The 12,237-nt window shown below is 45.1% G+C and overlaps 1 protein-coding gene across 1 annotated transcript in view; it reads right to left on the bottom strand.

The window, feature by feature from the left end:
- Positions 1–12,237, bottom strand: part of LOC114659998 (short transient receptor potential channel 7) — a 292,643-nt gene that overhangs the window by 146,699 nt on the left and 133,707 nt on the right. Inside the window, exon 3 of the mRNA XM_028812533.2 lies at positions 10,922–11,104. Coding sequence (XP_028668366.2) covers positions 10,922–11,104 — 183 coding nt within the window. The remainder of the gene's footprint in view (positions 1–10,921; positions 11,105–12,237) is intronic.

Genomic DNA, 12,237 nt, shown 5'->3' with positions numbered 1-12,237 from the left:
ATGCGATGGCCGCCATTTTGAACCAGTATGCACACCACACATTAGCTGTTAAGTGGTGACGAGGTGAGAGACAGTTAGTTAGCCAATTAAATTATTTGGGGGCCAGAATGAGCATGCCGTGGTGGACGATTTAGCCAGGACATCGAGATACACCCCGCTCTTTACAAAGGATGCCCAGGGATCTTTAATGACCACAGAGACCATGGCGTTATGTCGTATCTGAAGGGCTGCGCCATTTTTGCAGCACAGTGTCCCCATTACTGCACTGGCACATTGGGATCCACATGGAGACAATAGGGTAAGAGCACCTTGATGGTCTCACCAACAATTCCAGCAGCAACCCAAGCTTTTCCTGCTTGGTCACCCATGATGCGTGGGAAGGTTACAGCACCAGATTATTGGGATTATTTCCACGTCTGCTGGGTTAATTTTTTCCTTACCGACCAGGTGACCACCCACAGCACTATAAGGGGCCTTTCTCAGAAGATGGCAAATCAGTTCCATTCCCATGAGATGATTTTATAAAAAAGTAAATGAAGAGGAAAGAAGGCCAATTCACATTACCTTGGTGAGGTCCGCAGCCTGTCAGCTGTCTGACTAAAGGTGGGAGACACAGCGAGCAACAAAGCCGTCATATTTGTTGTATTTCTGGAGACTCAGCCGACAAGCTCAGCATATTTATTTTTCATTGGACTCAGTAAATTAGTTTTCATTCAGTCTGCTCTGAGATATTAAATTCATAGACGCCCAATTTGAATTCCAAATATCACCCATTGGTGACTTTATATTGTCCATGTGACATCGCTGGTGCAGAGTTAAGCCATAATTTAAAAGTGTCCATTTTATCGTTAACTTTCACATAATTAAATAAAGCAACTCGAGCGGCCGTGAATGCAGCTGGCCTAAATTCAGTGGCGGCACCTCAGTCTTATAAAAGACTGGAGCGTCGTTCGATTTATAAAGGCAAGAGGCCCAGATAGCTGGAGGCCGGGACTGATGGATTGCTGAGACATTCAGAAAACTCCACATTGTGCGCTATAAACGTCGGGCTAAACACAAATTGACATTTAAGGGAGGAAGCATCCCGTCAAACGAAATCAATTCAAGCGAACGCACGGCCGGTGTCTCCATTCGCTCATCTGTCACTGCTCAGAAGGCTTTTTTCCTCATCCTTATCTGCCCAGCCCTTCCCACCAAGACAGGCCTCTTAGACGAAAACTAATGAATGTTGTTAAGCCGCGATTACCAGCCAAATCTAATACCATGACTCATCGATCTTTCCTTCGCCACTGCCTACTACACGTAGCTTTATGCTGGCATACAATTATCTCTTCAGTTCCTCCAACTTAGCATTTGGACTCATTACTTAGCATGCGTGGTGGAGAGAAGGGGTCAGTTATTGAAGAGAGTGTGATGTGGACTTGTCCTCCGTCACTTGGATATATGAATAGCCTCTCAGCGGCGTTATATTTGACAGTGCAGTGCAAGTCCACACGCGAGATGACTGATGCTACTTTCACATATCAATTTTGCTTGGCATCTGTGGTCTGGCCATTGTCACTGAATCGTTTATAATGTCAGCAAACATCACTTTTTGACATATGACTGCCCTCCAGATGGGAATGGAGTGAAAACAAACTCACAGAACAAGAATCTGTAAAGGGAATTTTAAGGAAAGAGGTTTGGTGGTCCACGTGAATGAAGAAAGAGTGAGATTTAGCTGCCCACTAGGGGGCACTCTGTGCACAGCTTTTAGATGCGGGACAAAGTCTTGCATTGAGGGCATTTTTCTGGAGATTGGACTGGAGACACAGTGTAGTGCCAGTCATAGGGCGGTATGGCAAAGTGTTGAAAATCTTCTTCCCTTTCATTTAAAAACAAAACTCATTGTTTTCTTTAAGCTGATGTGGACCACCAGGCTGGCACTGCCACCTGAACCCGACACAGACAAGCGTGGGACACAAGTTCAAGGCACACATGCTTTATTTTTTATTTTTCCTCGTGGGAAACGCTTTCCCCATTTCCCACAGGCACAACACAGTCCAAAGCACACAATACTTCCACTTCTCTTTCTTTTCTTCTTTTTCCACTCCTTTACTCCTCCACTCAAGCTTCGTCTTCCTCCTCCTCGAGTAGTGGCTGCTGGATCCTTTTATAAGGTACCTGGAAGTGCTCCAGGTGCTTGATGGCTCATTTCCAGCAGCACTTCCAGGTGTGGCGGAAGATCTGACCATAAGGGCTCAGCAACTCCTACCTGCGGATCCCAATGGGGTTGCACCAAACTCCACACTCCCATGAAGCCCTGCAGGAGTCTGAGGCACAGCTGCAACCCAGGGGGGATGTAACACTATGGCCACGCTTGCTCCCCCGGTCCTCCCAGTGTGGAGACGTCCCGGCCGGGCAAGGACCCTGGCTGTACGCTACACTAAACAGAAACTGACATCTGACAACCTGGCATCTACAATTCTTCATTTTCTTCTTCTTCTTTTGGCTCCTCCCGGGTATCACACTTAATAGAACAGAGACTTTAAGTTTGATTTATGACCAAATATACTTTTTCAAATAATACAACAAACAGAAATGGCATGGACAAAAGTATCAGTACCCTTCACCTAAAACTTCTCATCACAGACTTTGGAGACAATCATTGGCATCAAGCACATGTCTACAGCTCTAAGTGACATTTCTGTACGTCTCGACTGGTCGTTTCAATCACCCCTCTTCAGTTTTCTCAGGTTTTTTTGACTGTGACTTTCAGCTCTTTCTGAAGCTGTTGTAGGTGCCAGGGAGGAAGGACAGGCATGTATCTGTCCTTCATCCTGGCCAGAAGGCCATAATGGGTGGACTGGATGAACAGGCTTTCCAGGAGCAGTACATTCCCCCACATGACAGATGGCAGTGTTTGTCAAAGCTTGACCAGATTAAAACACCAGCAGGGTGGCATGGGAGTTGGAGACCGGAAATACAGTCCTGGCAGGGTGTTTGGATACCACCAGAGGGTGCTGCCAGCCTCTGCATGACACAGAAATGCTCCAGAGCAGGGGTGTCCAACTCCTGTCCTGGTGGGCTGCAGTGGCTGCAGGTTTTCTTTCTAACCCTTTTCCTAATCGGCAAGCAGTTTTCACTGCTAATTAACTCCTTTCCCTTCATTTTAATAGCCCTGTCTTTAGGGATCCAGTCATCTGAATTGATTTGTTTCTTCATTAAATGGCAGACAAACAGAAATGAGATGTGAGAGGAGCCAACAGATGACCAGCTAAATTAGAATGTCAAACTCCAGCCAATTTCACTCCAACCAGTTTCTTAATGAGAAGCCAATTCTTGCTGTTAATTAAAGCCATTATTGAATATCAGGACTTAATTGAGAGGTAGGTCATTGGAATGGTGAGGATGCAGGGAGTAGAGTTGGCGAAGGTGGATGAGTTTAAATACTTGGGATCAACAGTACAGAGTAACGGAGATTGTGGAAGAGAAGTGAAGAAGAGAGTGCAGGCAGGGTGGAATGGGTGGAGAAGAGTGTCAGGAGTAATTTGTGACAGACGGGTATCAGCAAGAGTGACAGTATGGCAGTGAGATCAGCTATGTTATATGGGTTGGAGACGGTGGCACTGACCAGAAAGCAGGAGACAGAGCTGGAGGTGGCAGAGGTAAAGATGATGAGATTTGCACTGGGGTGACGAGGATGGATAGGATTAGAAATGAGGGCATTAGAGGGTCAGCTCAAGTTGGACAGTTGGAAGACAAAGTCAGAGAGGCGAGATTGTGTTGGTTTGAACATGTGCAGAGGAGAGATGCTGAATATATTGGGCGAAAGATGCTAAGGACAGAGCTGCCAGGGAAGAGGAAAAGAGGAAGGCCTAAGCAAAGTGGTAGTGCTGCTGCGTTGCAGTTAGGAGACCCTACGTGGAGTTTGCATGTTCTCCCCGTGTCTGTGTGAGTTTCCTCCGGGTGCTCCGGTTTCCTCCCACAGTCCAAAGACATGCAGGTTAGGTGCATTGGCGATCCTAAATTGTCCCTAGTGTGTGTGCTTGGTGTGTGTGCCCTGCGGTGGGCTGGCACCCAGCCCCGGGTTTGTTCCTGCCTTGCACCCTGTGCTGGCTGGGATTGACTCCAGCAGACCCCCGTGACCCTGTGTTAGGATATAGCGGGTTGGAGAATGACTGACTGACATTAGAGGGCCAGCTCAAGTTGGACGATTGGAAGACAAAGTCAGAGAGGCGAGATTGCGTTGGTTTGGACATGTGCTGAGAGATGCTGGGTATATTGGGAGAAGGATGCTAAGGACAGAGCTGCCAGGCAAGAGAAAAAGAGGAAGGCCTAAGAGAAGGTTTATGGATGTGGTGAGAGAGGACATGCAGGTGATGGGTGTAACAGAACAAGATGACGAGGACAGAAAGATATGGAAGAAGATGATCTGCTGTGGCAACCCCTAACGGGAGCAGCTGAAAAAAAAGAAGAAGAATTGAATATTATGACTTGTCGCTGCTCTCATTCTGCCACAGCAGACTGTTGATTTTCTGTTTTTTCTAAGACCACTGTCAAGATGTTTTGGTGACCTGAGCAGACTAACATGACCGAGTCCTTCACCTTTCTTTATTTTCAGGTTAGCTGGTCAGGTGGAGACTTGTTTTGTGTCTCATAATTATTTGGCTGCTCATTAAGGCAAAAGAAACAACTAAGGAATCAGAGTCACGTCAATTAAAACAAAGGCAAAACAAGTTAATCGCCAGCAAAAACGGCTCACTAATTAAGAAGATGGTTAGAATGAAAACCTGCAGCCCCTGCGGCCTATCAGGACCAGAGTTGGACACCTCTGTTTTAGAGCATGAGACTGGAAGCAGTTCTCGGGTCGAATTTAAAAGAGAGCCTGCAACTTCAATTAAATGAGCCAGATACGGGAGGCAGCGGGCAACACTCTTGGAGGTGGAAAGAGAGAATTGTGAATTGATGTATTTTGCTGCTGTTCTGGTGAAGAAGAGTAATAAAATCCTTTATTTGAACCAGAATTCTGTTCGGCATTATTGTGTCTGAGGTTTGGAGCTCAATGGCGTCCCCTTGTGGTTGCACTGTTTAATAGGATTCACATCAGCGCTCGTATTTATCAAGCATCTCAGAAGCTTAGTCCAGGGAATTGCACTAATAGTCTGACTAGGATAGATAGAGTGATGAAGAGTCGCACACCCACTCACTGCGAGGAATAGGACTTCACGTTTGAGAATGAATGACGTCACGATTTTACAGTTCAAAATGACAGTCATAGAGGCATTTTGTAGTTTTCTTGAAAACCAAGATGATGTTTTGTTGTTTTCTGATACTAACGCTAAGGCTTCACTGCAAAGACAATAATAATACAAGCAACATTTTTTCAGCTCCAATCGGATATGAGCTATTCTCTCTCTGACAATATTGGCACCCAACATGACCTTTGACCTCTTGTAGATTATTTGAAGGCAAAGTCCAATAAGTGGCCCGTTCTGAGATGACGTTCCGTGCACTGATGTTGAATTTTGTTGTGACCCGTCTGATTGCTTGTACAATTCTCACTCTTCTCCTTTGACCCTTCTGGTCCACATGAGGTGTTTTCTTCCACAGGATTGCCTGTCACTGGTAGGTTTTTGCTTTTCCCAGCATTCTTGGTGAACCATTATGTGTGAACAGGCCCCCTATGATAGCTGCTACAACCGACGTGTTTAGTTGCAACTATTATATCGCCTTCAGAGTCACTACATGTATTTGTGATCAACACAACACTTCTGCAAGAAACCTGGATCTTCCTGATTTAAACCACACAACACCATCATGTAATGTTGGACGTGTGTGAAGGTGAAGGTAGCACTTAGTAGGCTGGCCTGAGATCGGCTTCCAAAGTGTCTTTAGGCATGTGCCATCATCTTACCAGTTGATTCTGGGGTTCGTCAGGGGTGTGTTCTGCTCCTACTCCTTTCAATGCTTGCATGGACTGGGTGTTGGGCAGAGACGTGAGGTCCAGTGGCTGTGGGGCATCTGTTGGTGAAGAAAGATTCACTGATCTTGACTTTGCTGACGATGCTGTGATCTTTGTGGAGTCAATGGAGGCTCTGTTTGGGGCGCTCGAGAGACTGAGTGAGGAGTCTGAGGGTCTGGGCTCGCGAGTGTCCTAGATAAAAACTAAGATCCAGGCCTTTAATAATCTGTTGGGCTCAGCCATCAGCAGTGTGTCTGTTTGCGGAGAGAATGTCGACCTTGTTGAGAGGTTTACGTACCTTGGCAGTGACATTCATGTCTCTGGTGACTCTTCCTATGAAGTCAGTAGATGGATTGGGAGAACATGGGGGGGGGTCATGAGGTTGCTGGAAAGGGGTGTGTGGCGCTCCTGATATCTATGCAAAGGACAAAGGTCCAATCTTTAGAGGTGTGGTGCTTCCTGTCTTACCATATGGTTGCGAGACATGGACGCTATTCAGTGACCTGAGATGAAGACTGGACTCCTTCAGTACTGTATCTCTTTGGAGAATCCTTGGGTACAGCTGGTTTGACTTTGTGGTGAATGAGCGGTTGAACACGGAGTCCCGAATGAGGCACATCACTTGCATTGTGAGGGAGCGTCAGTTACGGCACTACAGTCATGTGGCACGATTACTCAAGGGTGATCCAGCTCACAGGATCCTCGCTGTTGGGGACCTGAGTGGCTGGACCAGGCCAAGGGGTCGTTCACGTAACACCTGGCTGTGGTAGATGGAGGGTCATTTCCGGATGGTGGGACTGGACCGGGTGTCTGCCTGGGGGGTTGCCAACCAGGATCCCAAACTGTTTCATGGGGTGGGTGCGGCAACACGCTGTACCAGTGCATGCTCCCCAACTTGACCTAACCTGATGTTATCTTACTGCCTGCTGTGTTTAATTTAAGCCCATGCTGAGATGATGTCAACTGATTCAAGACATAAACCGGTCCTTGAGGAGGCCTCTCACCTTTTACACAAAATGGAACTGTGGGAGGAAACCCTCAGAGAACACTCAGACACTACACAGGACAAAGCCTGGGCCGAAACCAAACCTGAGTCCACATGCTGTGAATGCTACAGCAGCAGATACCTCATTGTATTGCTGCCCACAATAATTAATTAATTAAATAAATAATAAATCAACTCAATTCTGTTTGGTCATAAAATCTTGGCTTTAGCAGAAAGGCCTGGTGGCTAAAGAACACAAAGTTTGCTATAGGAGTCCTCATGTGTTTACCAGCTACCGTTCCATGCATTTTTATTGCAGTCATATCTCCTAACAGAAGCGTCAGTCTCAGTACTGTCAGCTGATTTCAGGCAGGCGCTTAGAGTCTCATTTCTTATCAATTATTTGAGTAGCGCACAGGCAGTACAGCAAGATTGCGAGGGAATGATAATTACTCTGCTGTATTCCCATTACAGTCAGCATGGCTCCCACTCAGCCACAGAACAGCAGGGAGACAGACACGCTGGGGGGGCTGCTGCCCTCTCCGACTATTGGCTTATAATTTCTCAGTGGCCTTATTGAATGTTTCACAAAAGATCACTAGAAATTCAAATTGTCGACCATATTGCATATCATAGCTGTTTTTATGACACCAACAGGCATTTTCTAAAAGTCATCGATACTATAAAAAATGTTTTTTACATATGGCTCTTGAAAGAGAAGAACATCACCACAAGTGGAAAGCAATTGGCTGGTATTTTCTCAGCTACATGAAAAGAACCATCCATCCATCCATCCATCCATCCATCCATCCATCCATCCATCCATCCATCCATCCATCCATCCATCCCCAAGCTGTACCTGCCTTATCTAATTTAGGGTTGCAGAGGCTTTTGTTTATTGAAGATACATTTCCTTTTCTTAGCCATGTCACGGCATGGCACAGTAGAACACTGGTTACTCTTGCCACTTCACCAATCAAACATTGTGGGTTTCAATCCTGCGCCCAGTCATTTTCCACGTAGATCTTATACAACTCCCACATGTCAGTTTGGATTTACTTCCCACGTTCCTAAATATATCCAAGGTTAGGTGAACTGGCAACTCTAAATTGGCAATGTAAGAGTGTGGACACATGTGGGACTACTGAAATACTAAAATGTCTCCTGGGTGAGGAGTCCAGTCTAGCAGAACCCCGCATGAATTATAATGCCAACATACTGTATGGCAATGTACAGGAAATGTAGTTTACTGTTTGCCTTAGGAGAATATTTATTTTTTCACCATTTATCTCTTACTGATATAAAATGGATTTGAGTAGCATTGTCTTCATTGATTGTGTATTATAAAGCCTCCTGAAAATCTTGAAAGCAAAAACAGAAAAAAACGAATTGATGCTTCACAGAGGCGTCTGCAGAGATATGAGGATACCAGCAGCAGAAGAGTAAGAAGAGTGAAGAACTGCAGCTGGAATCAACTGGGAAAAATGTGAAATCTCCTTCGGTATCTATCTATCTATCTATCTATCTATCTATCTATCTATCTATCTATCTATCTATCTATCTATCTATCTATCTATCTATCTATCTATCTATCTATCTATCTATCTACAGTGCATCCGGAAAGTATTCACAGCGCATCACTTTTTCCACATTTTGTTAAGTTACAGCCTTATTCCAAAATGGATTAAATTCATTTTTTTCCTCAGAATTCTACACACAACACCCCATAATGACAATGTGAAAAAAGTTTACTTGAGATTTTTGCAAATTTATTAAAAATAAAAAAATTGAGAAAGCACATGTACATAAGTATTCACAGCCTTTGCCATGAAGCTCAAAATTGAGCTCAGGTGCATCCTGTTTCCTCTGATCATCCTTGAGATGTTTCTGCAGCTTAATTGGAGTCCACCTGTGGTAAATTCAGTTGATTGGACCTGATTTGGAAAGGCACACACCTGTCTATATAAGGTCCCACAGTTGACAGTTCATGTCAGAGCACAAACCAAGCATGAAGTCAAAGGAATTGTCTGAAGACCTCCGAGACAGGATTGTCTCAAGGCACAAATCTGGGAAAGGTTACAGAAAAATTTCTGCTGCTTTGAAGGTCCCAATGAGCACAGTGGCCTCCATCATCGGTAAGTGGAAGAAGTTCGAAACCACCAGGACTCTTCCTAGAGCTGGACGGCCATCTAAACTGAGCGATCGGGGGAGAAGGGCATTAGTCAGGGAGGTGACCAAGAACCCGATGGTCACTCTGTCAGAGCTCCAGAAGTCCTCTGTGGAGAGAGGAAAACCTTCCAGAAGGACAACCATCTCTGCAGCAATCCACCAATCAGGCCTGCATGGTAGAGTGGCCAGACAGAAGCCACTCCTTAGTAAAAGGCACATGGCAGCCCGCCTGGAATTTGCCAAAAGGCACCTGAAGGACTCTCAGACCATGAGAAAGAAAATTCTGAACTCTTTGGTGTGAATGCCAGGCGTCAAGTTTGGAGGAAACCAGGCACCGCTCATCACCAGGCCAATACCATTCCTACAGTGAAGCATGGTGGTGGCAGCATCATGCTGTGGGGATGTTTTTCAGTGGCAGGGACTGGGAGACTAGTCAGGATAAAGGGAAAGATGACTGCAGCAATGTACAGAGACATCCTGGATGAAAACCTGCTCCAGAGCGCTCTTGACCTCAGACTGGGGTGACGGTTCATCTTTCAGCAGGACAACAACCCTAAGCACACAGCCAAGATATCAAAAGAGTGGCTTTAGGACAACTCTGTGAACTCTCCGATTGAACATCTCTGGAGAGATCTTAAAATGGCTGTGCACCGACGCTTCCCATCCAACCTGATGGAGCTTGAGAGGTGCTGCAAAGAGGAATGGGCGAAACTGGCCAAGGATAGGTGTGCCAAGCTTGTGGCATCATATTCAACAAGACTTGAGGCTGTAATTGCTGCCAAAGGGGCATCGACAAAGTATTGAGCAAAGGCTGTGAATACTTATGTACATGGGATTTCTCAGTTTTTTTTATTTTTAATAAATTTGCAAAAACCTCAAGTAAACTTTTTTCACGTTGTCATTATGGGGTGTTGTGTGTAGAATTCTGAGGAAAAAAATGAATTTAATCCATTTTGGAATAAGGCTGTAACATAACAAAATGTGGAAAAAGTGATGTGCTGTGAATACTTTCTGGATGCACTATCTATCTATCTATCTATCTATCTATCTATCTATCTATCTATCTATCTATCTATCTATCTATCTATCTATCTATCTATCTATCTATCTATCTATCATATAGTGCCTTTCATATCTATCTATCTATCTATCTATCTATCTATCTATCTATCTATCTATCTATCTATCTATCTATCTATCTATCTATCTTATAGTGCCTTTCATATGATTGCCTGATGGACATGACAATATGGCAGTCTTGCCTTTGTACTATGAAACCCATTTTAATAAGCGGGCGTTTTCAATGCTAGTTTAATAATAGGGCAGCTAAAGTAATGTGCTTATTTTTCTAGCCCCTTTCATAATTAGTATCTATGTAAATCTTTCTGTTTTGTTGCTCCTGTCACATCTAGTCTGTCGTTCTTACTTAACGTCCCCTTTTCATCTCTCATTGCTTCCCATTGAGTGAGAAAGTCGCCTTTCCCCTGCCCTCCAGCTGTCTGTAACAGCCTCATCAGCTGATAGCGCCAACTCAGTGAAGCGTGACGCACAAAGATGAACTTCATCTGTTGTCAGCAGCTGCTTGTTGTGTGATGGCTCTGGAGGTGAGGCAAAGGGACAGGTCCCTTGACGATGTGTCCGTGTGTGAATCGGGGCCATTACAGTGTGCTGTTCACTAAATATGCACATTACATGTTCCATGTGCACCGGAGCGCATGTTGCTTTGCCTGCAGCTAATGGCAGCTGGTTTGCATTTTTACCTTAGTGTGCTTTTCTTCATGGTCATGGTTTTTAAGAAGTACATTTTATGTCATAATACGCACCTTCTTCACTTCGTATTTGATAGCCAGTTTCACTCGGCTGAGGCACGGCCTGTTGTGGTCAGTCTGAGTAAGCAAATCCACGTCGCCGTTAAGAATGGCTTCCACTTCCTCTGTGTCTCTGCACAGGTCTAGGACCCCAACCACAAAGTCCTTGCATTGCATAGATAGCTTCCGGTAATCATTCTGCAGGGGGAGAGAAGGAGAAAGGAGTAGCCGGTGAGGCTGAGCTGAACATCAGGATGTTGCTTTGACCAGCATGTCTACTCGGTTAAGGCTCACTTAATGAACCTCTGACTTGTCAAGTGAATATCTCTATTTGCATCATGAGAAAGTTTGAGCCTTTATTATTTTTTCCTTGGCCATAAAGGCCTGACCATACTTAAGACACAGCATTCCATGCAACCTCCGTCCCCAGGCACCCTCACCTCACATGGACTTCTCTACATCTCCCCATTCTTTACCCAGACTACCAAATCCAAAGAGGTGAAAGTGACTGATGTTCTTCCCTTCATCACACTTGTCCTTCTTTAGGGTGGCAGCTCATAGCACCATAATGGCTCCCTTCATAACCGTCCCCAGTTGTGCTGCAGCTGCCAGGAGATTTGTTGATAGTGTGGACCAAAACAGGGAAGCCCTGAGGACCACCATTACAGTCACATTAGAAATGCATACACAGCAGTTACTAAACTGAAGTTTGGGAAAGCTGGTCATAAGGCTGTTTTACAGTATCACAATTAGAGGAATGTCCATCCATCCATTCATTATCTAACCCGCTATATCCTAACTACAGGGTCATGGGGGTCTGCTGGAGCCAATCCCAGCCAACACAGGGCTCAAGGCAGGAAACAAACCCCGGGCAGAGAGCCAGCCCACTGCAGGGCACACGCACACACACACCAAGCACACAATAGGGACAATTTAGGATCGCCAAATCACCTAACCTGCATATCTTTGGAGTGTGGGAAGAAACCGGAGCACACGGAGGAAACCCACGCAGACACGGGGAGAACATGAAAACTCCACGCAAGGAGTACCCAGGTCTCCTAACTGCGAGGCAGTAGTGCTACCCACTGCACCACCGTGCTGCCCCATTAGAGTAATTTGAAAAAGTAAATACACCCCATGGAAAGTGTTCACTTTTTCAACTTATTTGATAAAGCATTAGATCTTCATGCCTACACATAACGGTGATGTGCTTGACCGAATAACACATACAACTGACATGATGTATTCATTCTCATAGTCTGAATTAACAAAAATGTACATTTCTCATGCAGTAAGTAAGTCCACCTCTACACTTGTCACCACTTCAAATC

This window comes from Erpetoichthys calabaricus, chromosome 11 (genome assembly GCF_900747795.2).
Source record: "Erpetoichthys calabaricus chromosome 11, fErpCal1.3, whole genome shotgun sequence".
NCBI lineage: Eukaryota > Metazoa > Chordata > Cladistia > Polypteriformes > Polypteridae > Erpetoichthys > Erpetoichthys calabaricus.
The sequence above is the reverse complement of the archived record's forward strand: the minus strand, read 5'-3'. Positions and strand labels throughout refer to the sequence as shown.